This window comes from Candoia aspera, chromosome 1, assembly GCF_035149785.1.
Source record: "Candoia aspera isolate rCanAsp1 chromosome 1, rCanAsp1.hap2, whole genome shotgun sequence".
Taxonomy (NCBI): Eukaryota; Metazoa; Chordata; class Lepidosauria; order Squamata; family Boidae; genus Candoia; species Candoia aspera.
Window position 1 is genome coordinate 173,364 of NC_086153.1, and position 23,963 is coordinate 197,326.

Sequence of the window (23,963 nt, forward strand, 5' to 3'; positions counted from 1 at the left end):
TAGCAACGGGCGAGCTGGAGGCAGAGCCCGCTTTAGCCCTGCTGCCCAGCTTCCTCGCACTCCTGGCTGGAGGTGGTGGGAGAAGCATTAGCCACATTTGACGGTCACACTGGGTTAAAGGCTGCGCTGCCTGTCCTTGTCTGTTCCTAGCATGCTCCTCTTAAGAGTGAAGGCCGACGATGGCAGCTAGTGCTTAATGACAGGAAGTGCAGCAGTGCAGCCATTCCCTTCCCTGTGATCCCATTTTCCTCTACCAGGCTACTGATTCCATGCCTTCAGCCTCCCTGTTTGCTCCACCAGGGTATGCTGCCTCCCTGCAACTTGGCACACATTTCAGGTGCGCTTGCTTGCCCATGGTGCAATGTTTGCAGGAGATGTGAGAACTGTGTGGGATCACCGCTTTGTTCCACATGCCCTCTGTGCCATGGGTTGGCCTGGCAGCTGGTCTAGATACTGCCAACCCTGACACACTATGTTGGGCAAATCCATCCTCCTGTCTCTGCATCCACAAGATTATAATTGGAGCAGCTGAGCCAGGGAGGAAGGAACATCTTTCTGGGAGCAGGTGCTTTTTCCTCTGTCCTCTGCCTCTTTGGGAGGGAAGTGAGGCAGACAAGCCCGGGCCTTGGCCAACATCCAGAAGAAGGCTGTGGAAAGGGGCTGAGGAAGATGTGGACCAGGAGTCCCAGCTCAGTGCCCACCTCCAGAACGTCTCCTGCCACTGCTGCAGCACATCCCACAAAGGCAGCCCACTGGTCTTCAAGGGGAGCACTTTGACTGAACTTCCTACCAGGATCAGCCTTCTGGCTGCTTGGAGTAAAAAATACAAAAGCCAGGTAGAGTTGTGTGTTTTTCTTTTGGTGTCAGAGAGACAAGACAGTGCAGCCCACCCCGTGGCATCTTGGCTGCCACCACAAGGGAACCAGTGCCCTGCCTGGGAGGATTCCTGCCACCAGGGGGCTGCAGCTGCTGCGCCATGCGTGAGGCTGAAGTTGCCCTTGGTCAGAGCCAATGAGAGGATGAAGGCGGTGGTGGTTGCCATCGGGCATCACCCCAGTCCCCCAGACTTTCCCTAGTTTGCTGCAACACTTTTGCTGGGGGTTGGGGGGCAGCAGCCCCAGAGGCCAGGAGCTCCCTGCAAGATGCCTCCAGCCCAGGCTCTTCCATACAAAAAAAGGATAATCTGTGGGCTGGGCTGCCCTCCTCTACAGCTCCCTGCTTAACTTTTGGGCTGGGGCAGACCCACAGCCCCTTTGGGGGGTGAGATTTGGTGCCAGCCTTCTTGCCTCACGGTCTGCCAGGCCTGTTAAAGTTTGTTAAAGACTGTTAAAGACTTTGGGGTCAATTCCTGCTGTAGCCAAGTTGCCTGCATGACTCAGTGCACAGCCTACATGCCTCAGTCGTGCTATGAAAAGTCCAAAGTGGGGAGAAGGCGCTCTGCATCCCAAAGCACTGGTCAAACTGCTCCTCTGTCTGCAGAGGGGGAAGAGGCGTGGTGGCCACATCCTCCCACCTTCCCTGCCCAGAACAGGTACAAGGTGCAGACAGGGTGCTCTCCTTGGTCCTCTCTGCCAATGGGTGCAGAGGCCAGAGGGACCCACAGGCTCCTGCATGATAGCCAGAGGAGTGGCTGAGAGCCCCCACCCCAGGATGGGAGAGCAGCGGGGATGGGGAGCAAGGCTGGAGTCTGTGTCCTGCACAGACACAAGCCAAGCTGCTGCCTGTGTGCATGCATTCGTGCGTGTGTGCATCTGTGTGCCAGGAAGGGTTAGAATAGGAAGGGGGTCCATTCCCTTTGCAGAGCACCAAGACCCATATTGAATTAGGTGCCTCTGAGGCCAGCACCAGGGAGACTGTGGGCACAGGCAGGGACGCAAGCTGGGTGGTGCTACGGAAGGGGCATTGTGGCATGGCTTTTAAATCCAAAGCGAGGCCTGTGAGATCTGAGTTGCACTGGGGGTCTCGGGAGGCTCCTCGGGAACCTCAGGGGAGAAGGGGGAGCTGCAGGCAGCACCAGAGGAAGCCCAGGGCTGGCCAGCCAGCCCCCTCCCCCAGCAAAAAGGTCCCGCAATCCAGAGGGAGTGCCTAGACGAAGGCTTCCTGGCTAGGCGTGCCATTGATCTTGAGGAAGAGCTTGGCATCGTCGTCCTTCTGCTGCCTCTCCCGCTCCAGGCGCCGCTTGTACCAGATGAGATAGAGGGGCAGGCAGAAGCCCAGCATGCTCACCCCCAGCAGCCCCACGTTGACCTGGCAGGAGAGAGGAAGACAGGTGAGGGCCGAGGCCATTGGCTTGCCTCAGCAATACAGGTGGCATGGGAAGCGGCACCTTTGCTGGAAATGCAGCCCAACTTGTGGAGTGCAAGGCCACTTGAGCACCTGTGCACTGGCCCTCGGGTGCCAGAGCAGACCTGCCTTTGGCTCGCCCTGCCGCTGCCCCCTCTGCTGGAGGAGGCTGCTTCCCTGTGCTTGGAGGGCCCCCTCCCTTCCCCTCCCCTGCTCTCGGCAGCGTCCCATGCCAGGCAGCTCTGAGCCCAAACTGCACACCGACCCAGAGCGCTAAGCTTGCTGCCCACAGTCCCCCTTGCAAGGCTAGGCACAACTCTCTCCCGAGGGTGCAGCCAGCTGAGAGGCCGATGGGGAGAGGCCTGGTGCCTTGACCACACCTGCCCAGTTCCAACAGCCGAGCTCACTGGCTTGACACCATTGGCCAGGAAATGGCCTGCTGCATGTGCGTTTTACACCTGTTCTGCCTCAGCTATGGAGGAGAAAGGAGGGCTGTACCAGGGGAGGAAGCATCCTGCCCTTGTCCATCTCTCCTTGGAACTGGTTGGAAGGGACCTTGGAGGTCTTCTAGCCCAACTCCCTGCCCAGGACGGGAATCCCCAGACCTCCCTGACAAGTGGCTGCCCATCCTGTGCTTGTGACAGAGCCCCCACGACTCCAGGAGGCGGCTGCTTCAGAGCTCCCACAGCCAGAAAACAGCTCCTCCCTTCGCGTTCAGAGAAACAGGCGCTTTTTCCTACACCCCTGTCAGAAGGGGACAGGGCTCGTTCTTGTTGCCATAGGAATCCCTTGGCTCCCCACCACCCCACCATCACCGTGCAGGTCTTCCCCAGGTCTTGAAGGGGCAGGAGGCGGGGAGAGAATTACTGTGCACCAAAGGAAGAACTGTGGCTGGAGAAGCCGGTTTCTGCACCAAAGTGCCCTTAAAAGTTTCCCCCTCCTGGAGGCCAAAACAAAGGCTGGAGATCACTGCCAAGGCAGCAGCTCACGAGACGCCGGGATGTGACCTTCTGTTCCCCACGTGCCCAGTTGCGACTGCAAAGCAAGACCAACGGGGACAGCTCCCAGCCAGGCCTCGCTGCACAAATAAAGCCCACATGGTCTCTGGGAGCAGATCCAAGAGGCCTCCACGGTTTCCCAACACTCAGTGTCAGGACAGGCAGCATCCTGAACGGTCCCCGGTTCCACAGGGCTCCAAAGCAACTCCACTGCAACGCCAAAGCCCACAGGCATCGTGCAAGGGGACCGATTCTGTCCACCAGGTCTACTCAAGTGCAGCTGGTAGGCTCTGCTCACTGGTACCCGCTGGGCGACAGGATGGAAACCCCTAATTCTCGGCCAAAGCATCCAGAGAACATCACCCCAGGGATGTGCCTGGCTTGTTGGCTTGGGAACGTACCCAACCCCTGAAGATTTAGACCCTAGACTGGGCCTTCTCTGCTGAGTGCCCCCCCGGACCTACAAAGCCCTTCATGGCACGGGGACCAGCTACCCGAGGGACCGGCAAGATTGGGCCGTGGGCATGTGCTCCTTTTGGGTTGCGACCACCAGCTCCTTGGCTCTGAGCCCCACGACCAAGGGCTGGGCAGGGGGGGAGACACTGCCGTGCGTGACTCACTCTGCCACCCTCTTCTTACATCAGACCAGCTGCCAGCGCACGGCTTCCTTGGACTGCCACTACCGCCGCTGACCAGCCTAGGGGGCACCACTTACCCAGAGGGGGTCTCCTTCCAGGGGGCCCATCATGGCCAGGAAGAGGGGCTGTTGCAGGAGGGCAAAGAGGGCGCTGACGAGAGACTGCAGCCCGGTCAAACTGCCAAACTGCGTGGAGGGATACCTGGGGGGAGGGAAGGGGCAGGTGACCCCCATGCCTGCAGCTGCTGAATTGGAGACCCTCCCTCAGCCCAGGGGCCCACAAGTTGGGAGGCCAGGAAAAGCAAGAGCGGCAGCAGCGGAGGACCTGGCCTCTCCGCAAACAAGAGTGCAGGCCGGCCGACCGCCCACCAGGGGCCGCTGCTGGCTTCAGCCCGGGGCCCGCTGGAAGCCCCATTGGGAGTCTTCCCAGAGCCTGCCTTGGCCCAGAGGAACCTGGAAGGTCTGCAGGACAAACATGTTCCCTGGGCTGGTGGAACACGATCCCTGATTACAAAGTGCTGAGTGCTGAAGGCTGCCAGCGCAAAACAGGAGCCTGGGAAACAGATAAGGCTCAGCTTGGCCTCCTCCTGGGTTGAGCAACCTCAGAGTTGCACCGAATGCCCTCAGCAACACGCAATCCATAACCTCCCTTTCCAAAACAACAGGCGGCCACGCAGAGCAAAAACATGTGAGTCAGCCCTGGCAAGTCCCAGCAGCTGCCACTGGAGCGCCGGCCTGCGTGCGTGCGCGTGTGTGTATGTGTGTGATGGCCGGCCGGCCAGGCTGACAAACCAGGACGTCCAGAGCAGGAAGTGAAACCCTGGGATCCTGTCTCTCGGGCCCAGAGAAGGCTCTTCGGGCAAGGGTGCAGACATGCCCTCCGTGGGAGGCCTCCAGAGCAGCGTCTCTCTGGCCCAAGAGTTCAGGGCAGAGCACCAGCTAGGTGTTAGGAATTTGTTTTGCTCCAAAAAGAATGCGGCCGGGGCCAGTGATGACCTCAGCCTCTATCAGATGGCGAGGGAGGCATGTGGGGGCGTTCACCACCTGCTCTGGAGTAACACCCAGAGGTGCCAGGCAATATCCGGGGGCACAGCCACTAGTTGGGTAATCCAGTGAGAAGGAAAACATGACCCAGAAATCCAGTGGCAAAATGGGAGTGACCCAGTTTGAAAGGGGCGGCCTTGCCCCGCCCCCCGAAGAGGTGCTGGACTTACACAGCAGCATAGAGACCCCCGACAGCCGAATGGATGAAGCCTCTTACGATGGTGTGCAAGATGAAGGAGAGGATCTGGAACAGGGAGTGGGGAGACCACCTTCAGAACCGGGAGCCACCCCACAGGGGCCTCCACAGGCACCCCCAGGACCTGCCAATGCCCTCCGGGGCCTTGCAGCAGAGCCAGGACCCCCCTCCCATGGAGGCAGAGGGGGCCCTCTGCCAGAGGGACAAGAGGGCCTCTCAGTCAGCCTGGCCTTCCTCAAAACACCCCTGGGAGCCGCTGGGAGGACCCTCCTTGGGGTCTTAGTGAGCCCACCCAGCTGGCTACCCTTGGCCTCCTCCCCACATCATTCACCTGCAAGGGCAAGTTGGGGATCAGGCAAGTGACCCCGAACCCCACGAGCAGCACGTTGGTGAAAGCGAAAGCCCGGGTGGCATTGGAGATCTTCTGGATCCGGCGATCACGTGGTTTCTTCTTCCCACCCCTGTGGGCAGCAAGGAACTGTCACACAGGCTGCCTGAGCATCAAGTACACGGGGCCAGGGAGGAGTCCCCCAGGCAGGGCCTGGGTCTGAGAGTGGCCTGGCGCTGCCAAGGGTGGGAGGACCTCCCAGGCTCCTTCCCTGCCCAGGATTCTCATGCCAGCCAGTGCCAGGTGACCCTTCCCCTACTTTCAGGGAGAGGCAAGGGCTCCCACGTCTCCGGGAAGCCATCGGGCTCTGCCACAAACTAGGCCACCCACAGCAGTGAGGATGCTGGGGCTTGTGGCCCAGCGACCCAGTTGCACCGCAGCCTCCCCATTCGAGCACAGCCCTGCCCTTCAGCAAGCCGTGGCGCCCTGCTCCGCATGGAATGCACCAAGGGGGTGTGAGAAATAGCACCCCCTTCAAAAACTTCCGCAGGGGAGAGGAATGCGGGGTTGGGCACGCGGCCAACAGGGACCCCGCAGCTTCCCCACCCACAAACCACGTACGGGGGGCTGGCGTCTCCCTTGCCCGCCTCCTCGGGGCCGTCCTCGCACTCCTGCAGCTTCCAGTCCATGATGTACCCGATCACCGGGGCGGTCAGGAGGCAGAGCAGCTGCAGGACTCCAAAGATGGAGCTGTAAAGACCCACTGGAAGACAGGCAGGCAGGCCTGTTGGGGACTAGAAGCCTCCTGGCCACAGCCCCCACAACCCCCGCTTGCAGGCGAGCGAGCCTGGAGCCCCGGCCCCTGCCCCAGCCGCCCCTCCCCTCCAGAGCTCTGTCCCGACCTGTCCAGCTGTGCCAAGGCAACCTGGCCTTGCTCCAGGGCAGCAGCTATGGCCCCGGCAGACAGGTCTCCGGCCCCAAAGGAGGGCGCAACCCAAGCATGGGCTCTCCTGTTTCTACATCACCCCCTGTGACCTCCTCTGGAGAAAGAGAGGCAGAGCCCGGGGAGCGCAGGGCCCTTGCTGCTGGGGAACAGGCAGGGCAGGGCTGAGAAACCACCCCTGGGGGGCAGGGCTCGGCTCCCACATCCCCAGCCAGGCTCCCTCAGGTGGGCCACGCCGATGCCCTGAGCCCATGGCTGAGGCACCCAGAAGTGCCCTCTGGGGTGGAAGGTGCCCAGGAGAAGCCATGCCCCACAGAGGCCCTGGGAGAGCTGGGCACAAGTGCAGAGGGCCCCACTGGGCAGGGAGGCAGAGCCGGCATCTCCCTCTTCACTTCCCCATCGCCTCTCTCCTCTCCCTGTGAAAGCACCGCCTGATTCATCTGCTGAAGCAGATGAATTCCGGATCGAACAGGCCCAAACTGGCTGTTGCAAGGCAAGAGGCGCACATGGTTTTGCCCTGTGGTGAACAAGACACGGGTGCTCATGCACACCTCTCCCTTCCTGCTGGCCTCCTTCCAGCAGCTATAAATAGGGCTCTGACTCAGAGTCTGCGGCCTGGCCTCCCTGTTATTGTGCTTGGGAAGGGGCAGAACCAGGCCCCTTTGACCCAGAAGCTAAGGTGCCCTGTGCTCCCCACCCCCCGCAGCGGCCGGATCCCCCAGAGAGCACGGAGCGTTGCCCACACTCCCAGGGCCCTGCGTGTCATGGAAACGCGGCTGAGAGAAGCACCGGAGCTCAGCAAGAGTCGGCCCTCGCAAAGCCGCCTTTGCTGGGGAGTGGGGGGGGCGGGGGTGGAGAGCAGCTTGTCCCTGGCAGGCAGTGCAGGTCTGAGCAACAGGGACTGTCGGGGAAGCCCCTGCCCCCCTGGCTTCCTTTCAGGCACCCAGACTGCCTTCCCAACAAGGCCCATTTCAACACAGATACACTGTGGCCCTCTGCCTTCGGCAAATATGCCCAAGAGATGTATCTATTCCCTTCTCAGCCTGGTGTCCAGCAGGGAGTCAGGCTTCCAGAACCGCCCGCCAGCCTGGCCTCCAAGACTTCAGGAGTTCAAGTCCCAGATGGGCTGGGTTCAGTTACGGCCCTCCTGGTGTGCAGAAGGGCTGGCCGGATCCCCGCAAGCCTGCTCGACAGGCAGCCATGGGTGCTTTAGGGACCAGCAGCTGAAAGCAGCTGTCAGCCATGCGAGGTAGGCCAGGCAGGGAGCACACCCAGATGAACCAACCTTCTTAAGGTTACCTTGGCAGAAACTTGCAAGACTGAAACTATTTCTTCCCTCTTCTTTTTAGTCTCCAGAAAACTAGGGAGGGTCCCTTCTGAGACGCTTCCCATGCTTTTCCTCCACCTGCGGACTGAGCTGCCTCTTTTTGGACCATCACCCAGGTGGCAGTCTTCGGCCTGCTTCCCGAGGTCACTCCACATCCCGTTACAGCAACAGAGGCTTCTTCTGGTGCCCAGGCTGGAGTGCCAGAGGCTGGCCAGACGGAGACTGGGCTCCCTTTTCCCAAAGGCTCCCAGCCCCAGCCTGGGTCTCCCCTGGGCAGGAGATGGCACCCACCTGTCTCCAGGTCGCCCTCCACCATGAACTCCAGGATGTTGTTCATGGCACCCATGTAGAAGATGAGCCTGAGCTGCGTGACGCACATCGTGACGAGGCTGAGCAGCAGGATGGGGCTGAAGACACTGTGCATGAATGACGGGGAGGCTGCGATGGGGAATCAGAGAGAAAGAAGGGAGACCTGTCAGCTTTTCCCCAGGAGACACCACCAATTTGCAAACAGAGCCGGTAGGATTTATGGCACCTGGAGTCCCACACACCAGCCAGAGGGGCACATTTCCTTGGTCCACAGTTCCACCTTAGTTTGGCTGTTCTGAGCCCCAAGTGACCCCAGCAAGAACTGCCTGGTAGGATGAGGGCGAAGTTGCCTGACCCAGGATCCTGCCCAAGCCCATGCTGAGAGATTTCATGTCGGTCATCCAAGCAGTGACCTTCCTGCACAAAGCCTTAAGCCGGCTCCCTTTCAGGGACTGCTGCCACACTTTGTGGAAGTGAATCCCACAGGTACAGTGTTTTCAACCCAAATCTCTTTTATTGCAACAAGAAGGAAAATGTCTCCTTGCCAGCCATTCCTTCTTGGCTCACTGAGATTGCCTGAAGGGCTGTTGTACAGAAGAGGAAGTGGGCTTCTTTCCCTTGGCCCCCGAGGGCTGGACCAGACCCACTGGGTCCAAGGGACAAAGGAGGAGGTGCAGGCAGAGGTTCGCCTAAGGCACTTTCTATGGATACAGGACGAGGCTCGCTGCTTGGCGAGGGTGTTCCAAGGATGAGCTTCTTCCCAGAGGGGACAAGGGGGCTGGCTAAAGAGAGACCCCCTCCAAAAGCCACAGTGCACCAGGATCCTGCCAACCTGCCTGCACAACTGCCATGGCAGCAGCCCCCAAACTGCAGGTGGCCAGCCAGCACAGGGGGAGGCCTGTCACATCTGTCAGCAGCTGCGCCCTCCCCGCCCCCTGCACTGCCCCTCACCTGCGCTGTCCGGCTCGCACTTCACCTCCAGGTCCACAGTGGAGAAGCAGAGTTTGCCGCCATCCTGCAGCGCCGCTACCTCCTTGTTGCTCTTCATGGAGCTGCCCACGCTGAGGCGGCGGCCGACAGTCGTCACCTGCTTGTAGAACTGCTTCCCTGTGATCTTGTGGTCGAAGCCCAGCCAGCTGAACTTGATCTTCACCCTGGGGGGCAGAGAGGTTGGCTCTTGCTGGCTCAGGCCCCCCCAGACCTAAGCTTGGGAGTGAGGGTTGTGCATCTGGCATGCGCCAGGGAACCTCTCCCTCTGGGGAAGGGGCACTCCCAGCAACGGAAGACCAGAGAGGCCACAGCCCAGGCGGGAGAATCACCTGCTGCAGAGCCAGGCCGTTCAAGGCAGAGCAGCAGCCGACAGGGGAAAATGCAGTTCCAGCATCCCACTCCTCCCATTCACTGAGAGGGGGCCTGGCCAGACCACAAAGTCCTGGGCAGCCGGGCCAAAAGGTGACTCCCTCGCACAGCCCCACTCAGCCGACCCTGCCTGTGCTTCCTGCCTGGGGTTCTGCATGGCTCTGGGAAGTGCCAAGGGGCCTTGGGCAGCATGCCCAAGGGAGGCATGGGCTTGATGGAACAGTAGGGCATGGCCCTCCCCACCCAGACCACCATGCCTGCCCCTGAGCGACTCACGTGTAGTCCATGTCTTCGGGACCTGGGAATGGCTCGAGTGGCCAGTTGAAAAAGCAGTTGAAGAAGACCAGCCCCGCACAGTTGGCCCAGACCAGCAGGATGAGGATGAAGGAGACTCCGAGGTCATAGATCACCTGGGAAACAGGAGCAGCGCCAGGGAAGAGCTGAGGCCGAGCTGCGATCAAGGCACAACGGTCAGGGCTGCATCAGGCCTTGGCCTGAGGCCCCGGGGGATTGGTGGGAAGGCCAAGCCCCGCTGGCAGCATCTCCAGGGCAAAAGTCTTGAAAAGGCTAAGATGGGGCCGGGCGGTCAGCAGTGTAAGCCAGGCCCTTGTGTTAAGGGTGTTGCGGCCTTTGGCTTTGGGGACAACCTGTGCGGATAGGAACTGGATGTGGTCAGGGCAGGGTCTATCTCGTGGCAGTGAATTCCTCTGGTTGGGGAGCCCATGGAGGGCTAGGACGGCCCTCTGAAGCCCTAGAAGCAGGAGTTGTCTTTCCCTGGGTACCAGATACTGAAGAGAAAATGGAGACGTGCCTCAGCCCCAGCCCCATTTGCCCCAACTGCCAACCCTAGTCCAAGCAGTGCAACATGACCCCCAGGGAAACAAGGGGGTGGAGTTGCCGTCAGCTGTTCTTGGAGCAGTCCTGCAGACCAGCTGCCAGCCTGTTGCGGATCAGCCCTGAGCTGTCCTGCCCACGTCAGGCGAGAGCTGCTGTCCTCGAACCACTAGGGACCCCGCAGGGCCCAAGGCTGGATCTGCCCATCATGTTAACCATGCTTATGAGGTAAGACCCAATTGCATAAACCAGCCCAGCCACATTATGGCTTGGCAAAATGAAGGCTCCCCACTGGCGGTCTTCCCAGGCTGGCCAGGGCTAAGGCTGCTCCTGGTGGGCTTGGGCTGCTGGCAGACCACTCCCCAACACCCTCCCATGAGAGCAGTCAAGCACTGCCCTCCTCCTCCTGCCCGTGCCAGGCTGTGCTCAGGGCTAACTCCTCCAGACAGCAGCTCCTCAGCTTCTCTTTCCTGGAAACACAATGTGGCTTCTATGAAACAAGGTGGAAATGGATGGCCCTTTCCTATGCAACCTCCAGTAACCATGCAGGAAGTGAGGGGTGGTGTGTGTGCGTGTGTTAAATTCCATCAGGCACTTCGCCAGCTGCAATGCTGTATTTTCCTGTACCTCGACACATGCAATGTCTTCAGGGTGCTGCAGATGTTAGGGCCACCTAGATCTAGGGAAATTCCATCTCTGATCTTGGATGGGGCACCACTTCCCCAATCAAGGGTAGTGCACAATCTGGGGGTCTTCTTGGACTCGCAGTGCCAACTCAATGAACAAGTGGCAGCTCTGGCCAAGAGGGCTCTGCACAGCTTCATCCAGCATGCCGGTTGTGCCCTTTCCTAGATCGAGGGGCCCTTCAGACAGTCACTCATGCCCTGGTCACCTCACAGCTTGACTACTGCAATGCCCTCTACATGGGGCTGCCTTGAAGACCACTCAGAAGCTTCAACTGGTCCAGAACATGGTGGGGCGGACAGTAATGGGCATGCCTTGGTATGCCCATGTGAGCTGTGCTGGTTGACCAGATTTGCCATCTTCTTACTGCTATATGCTTTTTTGGGTTGTATATTATTATCTTTATGCTGTGAGCCACCCACAGTCAACTGGATCTGCCAGCATCCAAGCTGGACGAATAAATACATAAACACAGTACCTGTTGGTGGCTGGGGAGTTGGGGGTGCTTTATAATCCCCAAGGGAGAGGGGTGGGACTGGACTCCCATTCCCAGCCTGTGCTTCCCACTTCTCCCGACAGTCCCCAGCTTACCTTGATCCCGGGGAAAGTCACTGCTGACGAGGCGTAGGAGCCAATCATGAGGGCAATGAAGGTGGAGCGCAGGTCGCCAAACATGTTGGGCAGCTGAGAAGGAAGGCAGGAAGGGATGAGAGGCATGAGGGCAGAAGAGGCTGGCTAGAAGGAGGGGTCTGCAAAGTTGCCTGTTTACTCGGGAGCAGGACCAGGGGAAGCTGCTGGAGGGAAGTGCAGATTCAAAGGCCGCATGGCGCATGGAGAAGATGCCTAGAGCTGCAATTGGGGAGGGGAGCGGGGATGGGACCTCACCCAGACCCTTCCACAGCTTCTGCAAGGCTGGACCAGAGGCCGTGCAGACCGGGGAAGGGGGCAGGTCTTCACCTCTTTTCAAGGGGCAACACTGACCTGGGATGGTTGGCAAAAAGCCTCCCCAAAACGAGCTGAGGTACAACTGGGCAGAGCAACGGAGGGGGGCCACCCACCCCGTGAGTCCCACTCCAGCCCCAGGCCAAGGGGCTTCACGCCCAGCTGGGGCCTCGCTCAGCTGGAACCAGGTGCTCAGGTGCCACCTGCCCTGGGACCTCCAGGTGGGATCCTGAGGTGGATGTGCACAGGGATGCCAAGAGCCCAGGTCAAGGCTGGGCCCACCAGAGCAGCCATTCCCACCTCCGGCCTCTGTAGGTCCCCTGGTCACCCCTCCCTTCCTAAGGCCCTTGGGAAGGGCACAGAGCACCCTCCTGGCAAGGGAACCGCCAAATCCCATCCAGAAGCGGTGGGCGGTGGGGGCAGACACAGCACCCATCAGGGCAGGACTGATGTCCCTCAAGCAGTTCGCCCATTTCTGGGAATGATCGGGGGAAAGACTCTCCCAGCAAGCCCTGACATCGGGCATGCTCAGAACCGAATCGATGACCCGCTTGCTGGGGGGGCAGAGCAGGGAAAGGTCTGCAACAGCTCACTGCTGCAAAAGGCAGCCACAAAAGGCTGAGGGGAGCCCTGCCCCAGCTCCAGAGGCGAAGGCGCCTGGTGCTCTTTGCAACACCAAGTTCCCCTTCAGCTCAGAAACGCGGGCACAGGGACGTCACAGCGAATTGAAGCCACCAGCCCTGAGCAACCAAGACCCACCCTCTCTCCGCCTGAACCCCCCCCCCCCCGCACACATGGCTGCATGGAGGACTGGCATTTGGAGAGAGGCAGGGCACCCCCTGCCCCCCACCTTCTGGCAAGTTCTAACGCTGCAGCTGTTCCTTGCAAGGGCAACGCCTCTTGGCCATTTTGTGGGCTTTTCCACATGGCCAGAGGGGGGAGAGAAGGGAGCAGATCCCCTCAGGGCTCCTGGTTGCCCGGATCCCCCATGACCAGCAACAGAGGCAGAAGCAGCCGGAGGGGGAGCCCAGGCTGAGCCGTGAGGGTGGCCCAGAAGACAGCTGGCTCAGGCCGGGCAAAGGGCTCTTCTGTAGGTTTCACCAGGCGTGACTTGTCCCCTTGGACAGCCATCTGTGCTGCTGCCCCGTGGGAACAGTCCTCAACCCCCATCGCCCACCTGGACCAAGCGATCTCGCTGAGCAGTGGCATAAGCAAGGCAGCAAAAGTGGGGGGCAATGCTGGCTCCCTGCCAGCGACTGCTCTACACAAGGCCCGACAACAGCTCGCCCTGCCTGGCAATGAAGTTGGCGCTTACCGTGAGAGACGTGAAGGTCATGCACATCCCCCCAAAGCCGTTCAGCGCCAGCGAGATGAAGATCAGCACCGACAGAGCTACGGCATAGGAAGAAGGTGCTTGATGGCCACCTGCATAAGGGCCCGGGCCATACGCAGGAGGGACGACACATCTGCCATGCCCTCAGGAAGCCCAGCGCCCCCAGCGCCCCAGCTGGGCAAGGCTCCCTGGCTCCCCCTGCAGAGAAGCAGTGCCTGGAATCTGTTGGCCCCACTCTGGCTTCTGCCCCAGAGCACCCAATGCCATACTCACAGTCTGGGTTGCTGGCCCCGTAGGCAATCATCACACAGGACACAGCAAAGCAGGCACTGCAACAGCATGGAGGGAAGCCCGTTGGTCGCCTGGATCGTGTCCCCAGCCCCTCCTCCTTCCCTTCCCGCTGAGCAAGCCTATCCAGCAGTGGGTCTCCCCTGGGTTCTGCCTTTGAAAGCCTCCTTCACCCAAGTCGCTCTCAACCAGGCTCTGGGCAGGGAGCCCAAGAGACAAAGCCTCCAGACCACACAGGAAGCCGCCAGCAGAGAACCAGGGAAGGTCCACCTTCTCTCCTCGCCCCCTTTCCCTCCCCAGGACCCACCAGTGCCAGTTTCCCCCCATCCCCAGCAGTTCAGGATGGGGGTTCTCTGCCCCCAGAGCAGCGTGTATGATCGGGGCCAGGGAGCAAGGTGTTTTCTCCCTGGAAGTCCAAGTGGGCTGAGGAACTGTGGTGGAAGGCAAAGCAAAGGTCCAGCACCACAGCCACGCTGCTCAAGAAGCTGCCAACTTCTGTCTCCCATACTCAGGTGGTGTTAGCAGCAGTGCCATCCCACAGGCCCCAGGAGAGGCTGGGTGGGTCTCCCTCACAGGCACCAAACACTCCCAGCACACAAGTCCTGACTAGGAAGGGCCTTCCCGGCTCCTGGGGAGGGAAAGGAAGCTAACCCTGGGGCTGGAGGGCTGCAGACACATCTGCCTTGGCCTTGAGGATGCACGGCTCAGCCAGCTCCCTGTCCCACAGCCTACCTGCCCAGCAGCCTCAGCTTGCGTGGACCATACTTGTCCATGACGATGCCCAAGGGTAAAGTGATGGCGCTCAGCAGGAAGGAGCCCACAGTGAAGGCCAGGTTCAGCATCTCATCCTGCTCCTTACAGATGAGCCAGCCGTTCATGTGGGCCACTTCCGGCTCTGAGGCTGCGGTCTGGTTCCTGGGAGCCAAGGTAGAACTGGCCGAATCCGTTGAATTCTCTGCAGGAAAAGGGGGGCGTTGCATGGAGACCTTCCGGGAGCTTGTCCTCACCACCCACACCAGCTTTATCAAATGCAGGAAGGGGCTGCCTTTGGACTGGGTCAGCTGGCCTGCAGTCATCTCCCTGGACCTCACCAACTGGACTTTTTAAGTTTTATAAAATTGTTTTGATTTTAAACAAAAGAATCTGGTATGTTTCAAAGCAAAGTATGGCTTCAAGCTGTCCTGGGATGGGGGAAAGAGATTGGCCACTGTGTCCCAAAGGTTGGTTGGGGGCATGCCAATCCTGCCTAGGGTGCAATGGGCAAGGCCTCAAGGCCCGTGACTTGATGGCACAGCTTCCCTTGTTGGTCATTTTCTTTATTTATTGATTTATTATGTACTATGTAACCACAGGCTCCCAGCAGACCAACCCACCCTGGTTTACAATACCAATTTGAACAATACACGCATCAATTTAAAAGAATAAAAACAAGCAATAAATAACAATAAAACCATAAAGCTATGTTATCGGAACAGCCATCATGTGTGAGTAATATAAAACCTCCATTAAGAAGGGAAGGCTAATTTATAGAAATGGGCGTTTACGTTCAAAGCAGCCAAATTGGGTACATGGCGTACTCTCAAGAGGAGGAAAGTCCCCGCGTTGGTGTCCCCACCAAGAAGATGGGGCCCAGCTGAGTCTAACTGGGCCTCCTCCTTTCCAGGGGCACCTAAAACAGGCCATTTGCAGATGAGCAGAGCTGCAGGGTTCCCAGCATCTCCAACTCTGGCTGGAAAGACTCTTCTCAGGACCCGTCGCTGCCAGCCAGTGTAGGTGCCACAAAGCTAAAAGGAGCTGCAGTCTGCTTAAGCAGGGAAGGGGCTGGGCAATGCTGAAAGTCCACCACATGTGGGGAATTGAGATGAAGGTGGCCTGTTGCTGATGCCAGCCTTTATGTGCCACTTTCAAGCCTTTGCACGCAAAAGATGCCAGCTGAGAGCCAGGAAGGCACAAGGACTACAGGGTTCAGACTAGGACCAGGGCACTAGACCTCTTTGTTCAAGAAAGCCAGTAGGACTCAGGAAGCACTGCTAAACCCCAGAGTGGAACGCAAGGACTGAAGGGCACATCGGCTTTCAAAGAAGGGGAGAAGGAAAGGCATCACATGCAAAGGAGGCACGTATATGTGTTGGGATCCAGGTACTGGAACATCTGGGTCCAGTCCAAAGCACTGGGTGACAATATAAAGGAAAGATACAAAGACATTGGCAAGAGACTCTCAGGCCAAGCCGAGATCTCAATCAGGCCCTCCTGGACCAGATTTCAGAGCTTTCCAGGAGGAGTCTTGACTACTGGGCATCTCTTGCACAACCCACCCATCTCAGTCTGGCTGGCTGTTTCCCTTTCTGGGATGAAGGAGAGAGAAGGGAGACAAGGCCCTGGCCAGCAGGAGGGAGCTGGCTGCAGAGGGACATGCTATGGGCAGTTTGGGAGGAAGTGAGCATGTCATCTCAGGATTCAAGATAGTACAGAGGTAGGTGGTTGAGCATTACCACACGCCAGTTTGACCACAAGAGATCCAGGTTCAGCCAAGTTCTAGGCTGGGTCCCCTGCACAAAGGGACTGGGAACTCCTCAAAAATAAGATATTTTTGCATTAGGAAAGTTGGGGTGCATAGGGAGTTTCTGACTGAGCTAAGAGTTAAAAGGGAAAATATACAGGAAATGGAAGACAGGTCTAACTGCCAAGGAGATCTATCAGCAAGTAGCTATTATCTGCAGAAAGCCAGTCAGAACAACTCACATGCAAAAGGAACTTAGGCTTGCAAGGGAAGCTGCAAGGGCCTTTTTGGCTACATCAGCAGCAAAAGGAAGAGAGAGGAAGGGGTGGGCCTCCGGCTAGGAGAGGGAGGTAGGCCAGAAGCAAGTGACCAGGAGAAGTCAGAGCCCTCCACAGCCCCTTTGCCTCAGCCTTCTCCCCAGAGGGGAACTGGGTTCAAATGGGCAAAATGACGGACGGGTGGAGAGAGGCCAGCAGGGGCAATCCAAGATAGCTTGGGAGCACTTGGTTACTGGGAATGAGATGAAATTTAGTTTAGTTTTTCAGTTTTTACAAAATTTAGTTTTGAACGCCACCCAGAGTCACACAGGCCTCCTGAGACAGACAACAGAATAAGACACCCAACCCCAGGAAGGGCTGTGAAACCCCAGGGAGCGGCCGCTCTGGGTAGACAGGCTCAGCCCTTGGCGGCTTCCTTGGTTACCCCTCATCTCACGCCCATCTCGGGATATTTCAGGCCAGCTGCAGCTGGTTAATGCCAGATGCCCCCCCACCCCCATCGGTGAGACCACTTTCACAGGTGGCTCTGGAGAAATATTAACTAACCTGCCAGAGACACCGGTAGAGCTGTGTGTGTGTGTGTGTGTATGTGTGTGCATGGTGGGAGGCTGGCACAAAAGGAAGAAGAAGGGGAAAGCTGCAGTTGGTTAGCAGGTGCCCAAAAGCCTGTGGAAGAGGCAGGCAGGCGGCACTGGGTGGTAGGAGGGCACACCTGTGTTGGTGTGCTGGTAAGAGAAAGGCCTTCCTGCAGCCTCTTACTCCCACCAACTGCCAGTTTGCCCCTCCCTGAGGTTTTAAACCCCAGCAGCCGCTTTACCAAAAACAGGCCCTGTGTTTGTAGCAAAAACACAGTTGGGCTGGCAGCCTCTCACTGCCCTTGATATGGTGCAGCCTTAAGCCGGCCAGCCACCTTCCTCAGAGGACAGAAAGGCACATTGTGGTGCCCTGTGCTGGAGACCCGGGGGCTTTGGGCCAACATGGGCCCAGACCCATGGCCACACTGGTCAGCCTCTAAAATGCACCTGCCCCTAAACTCCGGGAAGAGGCTACACAACACTCTGGGTTCCTTTCTCTAAGGAATTGGAGAGGGAGGACCACCTTGCCCAGGGAGGGCTGACCCTTTTATTCCCCACTGCAATCCTGGCCTTAGGGCAGACCCCCTCAGCACCATCACTAGACTCCCCCATCCCCGGGGCGGGTTTCATCCAAACCATCCTGGGAAAGGAGAGAAAGAATTCAGCCGCCCTGCTTCACGCACACACTTTTGAAATGATTCACAGAAGGTGCCCTTGGCCATGTGTGTCCTTTGGCCCAATGTCTCTCCAGAGCCTGTGGAGCATCACCTGCTCACAAGGGGGGAGGCAGCAACAGGTGCAGGTCTGAGAAACAACCCTGGGCTTTGCAGAAAAACCACATCTTCAGGCACTTTCTAAAGCGCTCGGTGAAGATCGAGCAGGATTGGACACAAAGCCTTGCCTGAATGTCCTCTGCAGAGGGCAGTCAAAAGGAGGGGCACAGCCCCTGAACCTGCGGCTCCAACTCCTCCCTGTCGACCCTCCCTTCTGAAGGAGGCCACTCTGTGTCCCAGGGCAATCGGATGGGGCAGCAACCCAAATCTGGCCGCCTTCTTTCTGATTCACCCCCTTTCTCTGTGGGCCACCGCCCAGAGCAGAATAGCTGTTTCCTCCCGGGGGACCTGTGAATCAAGGTGGAGCCCAGCGCCACCCACAGCATTGATGACAAGTGCCAGGGACACCCGCGGTCCTGATGGGCCGCCGGGCTCCTCTGCACAAGGGCAGGCGGCAGGCAAGCCCCCAAGCCAAACTCCAGGGCTGAGGCACAGGATGCCCCAGCAAGCTCCAAAGGGGCTGGGGAAGAGCGGGGGCTCCCCGGGCCCATGACCATGGCCCCCCTCCTTAAGAGATGGCTCGCTGCCCCCAGGCAAGGTCATGCCAGCCCGAGAGCAGAAAGAAAAGGGAGCAGGCAGGGCCTCGCAGCAGTCCTGAGGCAGAAGCCCCCCACCCCCGCGGCCTTCAGCCGCTTGCCCCTCCAGCGGGGGAGGCAGTCACCGCAGGGCGCCGGGCTGCAAGGACCCTGATTGGAGCCCCGCTGGAGTCGATAAGGGGGGAGGCCACTCAGCACTTCAGCTGGAAAGCGCCAGCTCAACAGGCAGGGCTGCTGAGTCGGAGTGGAGCAAAGTTGCTGCGAGGGCCAGAATCTGGCTGCTGCCGCCTGGAGGACACACCCTGGCCGCACACACACACTTGGCTCCCTGGCAGGGGGAAGCCCCCTTCCCCTGCTGACCTCCTCCTTGTCTGAGGAAGAGCGGGTCCAGCAAAGAGCCCCTGTAGGCCGGACACCCCCAGGCAGGGTTTGTCTCGCCCACTCTGCTGGGACCCCGACCCAGTCAGGGTTCTGCCCCTCAGAGCTCAAGCCAGATGGCGTGTTGGACCCATCCGTGCCAGAGCCCCCAGCTGAGAAGGAGACCCCTCAAGCTGAGGCAGCCCGCAATAAGATGGGGGGAGGCTGTTTTGCTTGGCAGGAGCCAAGGAAGAACGAGATGGCTTTCCCCACAGGGAGACCCAGCCGGGGGAGACCCAGCGGCCTGGTGCCGCAAGAAGGGCCAGGCAGCCCTTCCCCTTCTGCTGCAGAAGATGCACAAAGGGAGACCCCCCCCCAACCTAACAAAACTTGGCCAGGGCCGCTCTGTGGAGAAAGGAAGAGGGAGGATCTCTGCGTGACGAGAAGAGTAGAGTCCCAGCTTCCCCTTCAAGGCAGACCAGCCACGGCCCCAGGCACCTCCTCAAAACTCAGCCCCTCACTGAGGACAGGCTGGAAAAAGAGGAAGGCCTTCCCTCCGCTTTGCTGCTGAAATGAGGGCTTCGAGTGGGAGTTAAACCGAGCGGGGGAGCCAGAGGCGCCTCTCTGGGGTGGCACGCCGGGTCATGCTGCGGCGCACGTCTCGGGCAGCGGGGCACACACAGTGGCCCGGTCAACCCCGAAGGGAGCCCAGGATGGCTGGCTACAGGGGCCCTGGCGGCCCCAGCCAGTACCCCGGGTGGCTGCCATCGGCTCTCGCCTACCCCGCCCAGGCTCCGCCCTTCTCCTGCCAGCCCTGCAGGTTCTTATCGTCTTCCCTCCTGGATGAGACTTCTGCCACCGCAGCTGTTTATCAAGGTCGCCTCTTCAGACCCTGTAAAAGATTGACCCAGGTCCAAAGGGCGGGATGGGGGGGCATGGAGGGGCAGAGGCGAGGTGCAGGCCTACCCGCACGAGCCTCCCGCTCCCCTGCCCAGCCTGGCAGCCCCAGACCTTGCCGCCTCTGCCGGTGTCTTTGGAACAGGCCATGCGCCTGCAACTTCCGTGGAGGAAAAGGCTGGTGACGGCAGTGCCCAAGTGCCCAATGGGCGGGTGGGGAGGGATCCAAAGGCCAGCTGGTCCCCTCCCGGTCCAGGGGCCAAGCAGCTCGGCCTCTCCCCCAGACTGACCCAGAGGCTTCCTAGACAGTGAGCAAGGCTGACCGGGCATCAGCCCTTGGCAATGCGTCCCACTGCCCATGCCCCAATTGGCAAGCACCCCCTCAGCAGGGCCACTCTCACCTCCTGGCCTCACGAGCCGCCCCCCCTCGCAGAACCACTTTCCCACCAAGGGCAGCAGGGGGGACACAGGCCAGACCCCCGCGGGGGGCTGACTTGCTTGGGAGACCCTTGGACCCCACATGGCTCGGGAGGGTCGGTCTGGGCCAGCAAGATCCCGCCCCCCCGCAAAGATTTTTCTCACCTGGGAGGGGGCACAGGTAGGAGTAGAAGCCCTCCGACTTGAGCATGATGAGGAGGGATCCCCAGCCCAGGAGGACGGCGGAGAAGAAGAGGTTTTCCACCACGGCCGTGCAGGCCATCCACCAACGGCGCCGGTGGGCTGTGGTGAGCGTGGGAGCCATGACCGCAGCAGGGGGGGGCTCGTCTTCACCCGGAGGGTCTTCCAAACTGCTGGCAGGCAAGGTTTTCTCTGAACAACTTTTCCTCTTTCCTTCCAATTCTCATCCTTGTTGACTGGACCATGATTGCCATCTCCCCTCCTCCTCCCTTAGCTCCAGCTGGGGAACTCAGCACCCTTCGCCCCACACTCCTCCCCAAACATCCTCAGCTACAGTCAGAAGATGCAGTTAAAGAAATGTAAAAGGATGTTGGGGTGGAAAGGGAAGTCAGAGGTCATCTAGTCCAACCTCCTGCCCAGTGCAGTAATCCACTACTGCATAATCCCCAACAAATGACCATCCCGCCTCTGTTTAAACACCTCCAGCAAAGGAGATTCTGCCACCCCCTGAGGCAGCCAGTTCCATTCTTGAATAACTGCTAGGAAATTTTTCCTGGCGTCCAACTGAAATCTACTTCCTTGCCATTTAAGCCCAGTTTCTTGTCTAGTCTTCTGGAACAACTCCGAACCTTTCCACCTCATCTTCTAATGATATTGAAGGCAGTTACTGGGGGGCCCGAAGACTTTCCTTCCCCGGACTAAAGCTACCCAAGGCCTCAAACTCTTTTTTCCCTCCAGGCCCCACCATCTTGGTTCTGACCTCAGGACATGCTCTAGTTTCTCCTCGGCCTTCCAGAAAGGTGATGCCCAGAACCAGACGCAGTATTTTAGGTGTGGTCTACAGAGGAACAACAAATCCTCTCGTTCTTGATGCTATACCTCTGATGGTGCGGCCTAGAATTGCATTTGCTTTCTTTGCAGCAGCATCACACTTTGGGCTCTTGTTCAAGGTGTGATCCAGCAAGACACCCAAATCCTTTTCTCGTGTACTCCACGCTCACCCCAACATCCTGTACTCCTGCCTCTGCATTTTCTACACAAATGGAGGACCCCAATTTGTCCCTGTTGCGATTCAGCTTACTCATTTCTCCCCACTGTACCATCTTGTCAAAATCCCCCTGAATCTTGATAATATCTACATTTCTCTGGCCACTCGGAACACACTTCACGCTTAATTTTACCCTCCTCTATGCTTTAATTTTACTTGGCCCAAGCATGCAGCTGGCTGGGGAGAGGGGATTCCTTCTTCTCCCATTTGAGGGGAAGGGGAACACACCTACTGCTCAGCCCCCACTCCAGCACCACTGGGGGAGGAGGGGCAATCTTTAACGCGGATGAAATTCTTCTCCTAACTCAACCATGATGCATGATATTACAACAGCATTTGTATTTCAGGGTATCATTCTGTTCCCATCCCCTTATGAACCACTTTGAAAAGTTTTTAAAGCAACATATACCTAACAGAAATAGTCTTAACTTTCCCAGCTCCTGGGGATGACGCAGGGCACTCTGGCTCCCCCCCAAGACCCTTTCCAGGGCAAGGGGACCAAAACACACTTTGTGTCCAATTGCCCAGACAGGCAATGGCCTCCCCTCCCGTTCCGCAGGTTGAGCAGAAGCTTGGGGCAGCGCGTCCCCCCCAGGCAGCCTTCCGCGAACAGAATGGCCTCCACCCCACCGGCACCGGCCCAAAGGCAGGCATAAAATGTTGGTGCTGGGCGGGGGGGCTTGATGAGGAAGGAGTCCTGCTAGAGGCTGAGGGCCCTCCCTGCCGGACCCAGGCTGCCGTCTCCCAGTGGAGGGTCCCTGCGACGTGAAAGAGACAAGGCTCCTTGCCCAAAGGGCGGCCCAGAGGGGGTGCCATCCACAGGGAGGAGAGAAGCTCGGCTGGGCAGCAATTGTGGAGGATCAAGCAGCAGCAAGATAAGGGCCCAAATCTCTGATTTATCTGGACCTCCCCAAAGCTCTCAATAAACTTATCAGCCTCGGGATAAGAGGATGAGGTCAGTACTGTGGTTCAACAACAGGAAGTGGGGCCAACTGCCCCGACAGTGGGGGGGAAGCCCAAATGGCCAGGGAATGGCCAAGGTGATGCCAAGTCATCTGAGATGGTACAATAAATAAGGATGGCATAAGGCTCCAGCAAACTCCCCTCTCCCTGAACTGGGCACGGATCAAAACAGCCAGGGTGGCTCAGGGAACAAAGAGTGATGCACCCAGGGAAAGCAAATCCAGACAGCCCCCCGAGTCTTCTCCAGGGGTCTGCGCTGGGAGTGACTCACCGAGAAAAGGACAGGGTGGGGGGAATGCCCCAATGCTCTGCCCCACTGCCTCCTCTTCACAGCGGGCAGCAGCTTTTGGATGGAGGGTGGGGGGGGAAGAGTTAAGCAAGGCTGAGAACAGGTTAAACACCCCTCAGCTACCCGGCCTGGCCCAACTGCTTGGACTCAGAAGGAAAAGCAAAAGCGGGGGAGTCAGAAAGGGAGCCCCAGGCAGGAAATCAGAAAAGGAACTGAGAATGAACAGCTGCTGAGCTGAACGTCTTGCTACAGGCCAGCCTCTTGCAGCTTGATCTGGAAACCTGCAAAGGCACGCTGATCTCTGGACCCACCTCAGCAAGGGGTACTGAAGCCCAGAAAATGTGCAGGCAAAGAGGGCTGGAGGGTCTCTAACGGGCAAAAGGGGAGGGCCGAAGGCCGAAGAAAGGCTTCCTCATCTGACTGGTTGGCATTAGCCACAATAGCTCAGCCAACCCTCCACGTTGAGAGGCATTGGACCCTGAATACCCAATGCCCAGAGACCCAGAGTAGTGCCTTGGAGAGGCTTCATGAAAACCAAGTGGGATAGGAAGGACCCCGCCCTAACCCAACAACCGCTGGCATCCTCGGACGCGAGGAAGAGCGGCTGGGACCACCGCGCTGAGCCCCTCGCCAAAGACCAGGCTATTTGTGGGGGGAGAGGGGCTTTCTAAAGAATCAACCCATACACGTGGGGGGGAAACAGCTTGTGATCTCCGCTCGCCTCCGGGGCGGGGGGAGTAAGAGCTTTCAACCCCGAAGTTCGCGGGGGGGGGGATTTCCTCCCAGACCATTCCTCCCTCTGCGCGCAAGGTAGAGACGGTACTCAGCGAAGGGGGAGTCTCAGAGGCCGGCTGGGAAATGCGGGGGGAGCAGGGGCCCCGCAGACAGTCCGCCCTCCCCGCGAGGGCAGCCCAGCGGGCCCCTTCGCCCGTGCCACAGCGGCTGCCCCGTTCGCTCACCTGGCTGCCCAGCTGGATCCGGCCGGCGGTGCGCGGCTGCGGCCGAGGTGGCGACGCTTCTGTTGCTCCGAGCCCGGCGCAGAGCCGCTTGTTTTATACCGCAGGGAGGGGAGGGGGAGCGAGGCGACGCTGATTGGTTCCGGCGCCTTGCCAGCCGTCGCGTCACAGCCAATCAGGCAGCGCGCAGCCAAGCCAGGATGGCGAGGTGGGCAGGCGGGCACAGAGCGGGTTTCCCGCTGAGAGGGGTGGGCGAGGGGGCGCGCGCGCGCGCGCGGAGGTGCCTGCGGCACTCCTTCCCTCTGTAGCCCGCGCAACGGTCGGCCACGCGGGTCGCCATCGGCGTCCGTCCGCCAGTCTTTTCGCGCCCTCCAACAGGCCTGGTCGGTCGTGGGAGAGGCCGCCGCCGCTTTTTGCCAGGCACGTCTCTTGCGGTCCAGCCTCGATACTCACTCCCGATGCCGTCGCCGGTGGTGGCCGGACAGGCCGGCCCTTGCCCGGGAGGGCACTGCTCCGGAGCCCGCCGGTTGACTGAAGCGCGGGGGAGCCTCGGTCGCCAGGATCCCATCGGGCGCGCTTGGACAGCTCCGATCGAGCGCCGAGCGTCG

General features: G+C 59.3%; 1 protein-coding gene across 3 annotated transcripts; it reads right to left on the reverse strand.

Moving 5' to 3' along the window:
• Positions 1 to 837: 837 nt before the first annotated feature.
• On the reverse strand, positions 838 to 23,365 carry SLC43A2 (solute carrier family 43 member 2). 3 transcript variants are annotated; one of them, XM_063294649.1, is made up of 14 exons: positions 20,064 to 20,259; positions 17,546 to 17,626; positions 14,238 to 14,460; positions 13,491 to 13,546; positions 13,200 to 13,276; positions 11,534 to 11,626; positions 9,701 to 9,834; positions 9,017 to 9,219; positions 8,048 to 8,194; positions 6,108 to 6,249; positions 5,490 to 5,619; positions 5,133 to 5,206; positions 3,997 to 4,120; positions 838 to 2,247 (listed from the first exon to the last, which is right to left on the reverse strand). In XM_063294649.1, the coding sequence occupies exons 1-14, from the start codon at positions 20,221 to 20,223 to the stop codon at positions 2,086 to 2,088; spliced, it is 1,806 nt and encodes a 601-aa protein (XP_063150719.1). In that variant the 5' UTR covers positions 20,224 to 20,259; the 3' UTR covers positions 838 to 2,085. The 3 variants fall into 3 exon arrangements, with proteins under 3 accessions (XP_063150719.1, XP_063150727.1, XP_063150735.1); XM_063294657.1 differs by lacking the exon at positions 17,546 to 17,626 and having other exon boundaries at positions 20,064 to 20,258; XM_063294665.1 differs by lacking the exons at positions 14,238 to 14,460; positions 17,546 to 17,626; positions 20,064 to 20,259 and adding an exon at positions 23,362 to 23,365 and having other exon boundaries at positions 13,491 to 13,545.
• Between the last annotated feature and the right edge of the window lie 598 nt (positions 23,366 to 23,963).

What these genes read in the sequence shown, in the direction of transcription:
- SLC43A2 (XM_063294649.1), bottom strand. Translation starts at nt 20,223, where the DNA reads ATGGCTCCCACGCTCACCACAGCCCACCGGCGCCGTTGGTGGATGGCC. An exon ending in TGACCTTCACGTCTCTCACG is followed by an intron (nt 11,627 to 13,199) that starts GTAAGCGCCAAC and finishes CTTCCTTCTCAG; the next exon opens with CTGCCCAACATGTTTGGCGA. An exon ending in GTGCGAGCCGGACAGCGCAG is followed by an intron (nt 8,195 to 9,016) that starts GTGAGGGGCAGT and finishes TCCCCATCGCAG; the next exon opens with CCTCCCCGTCATTCATGCAC.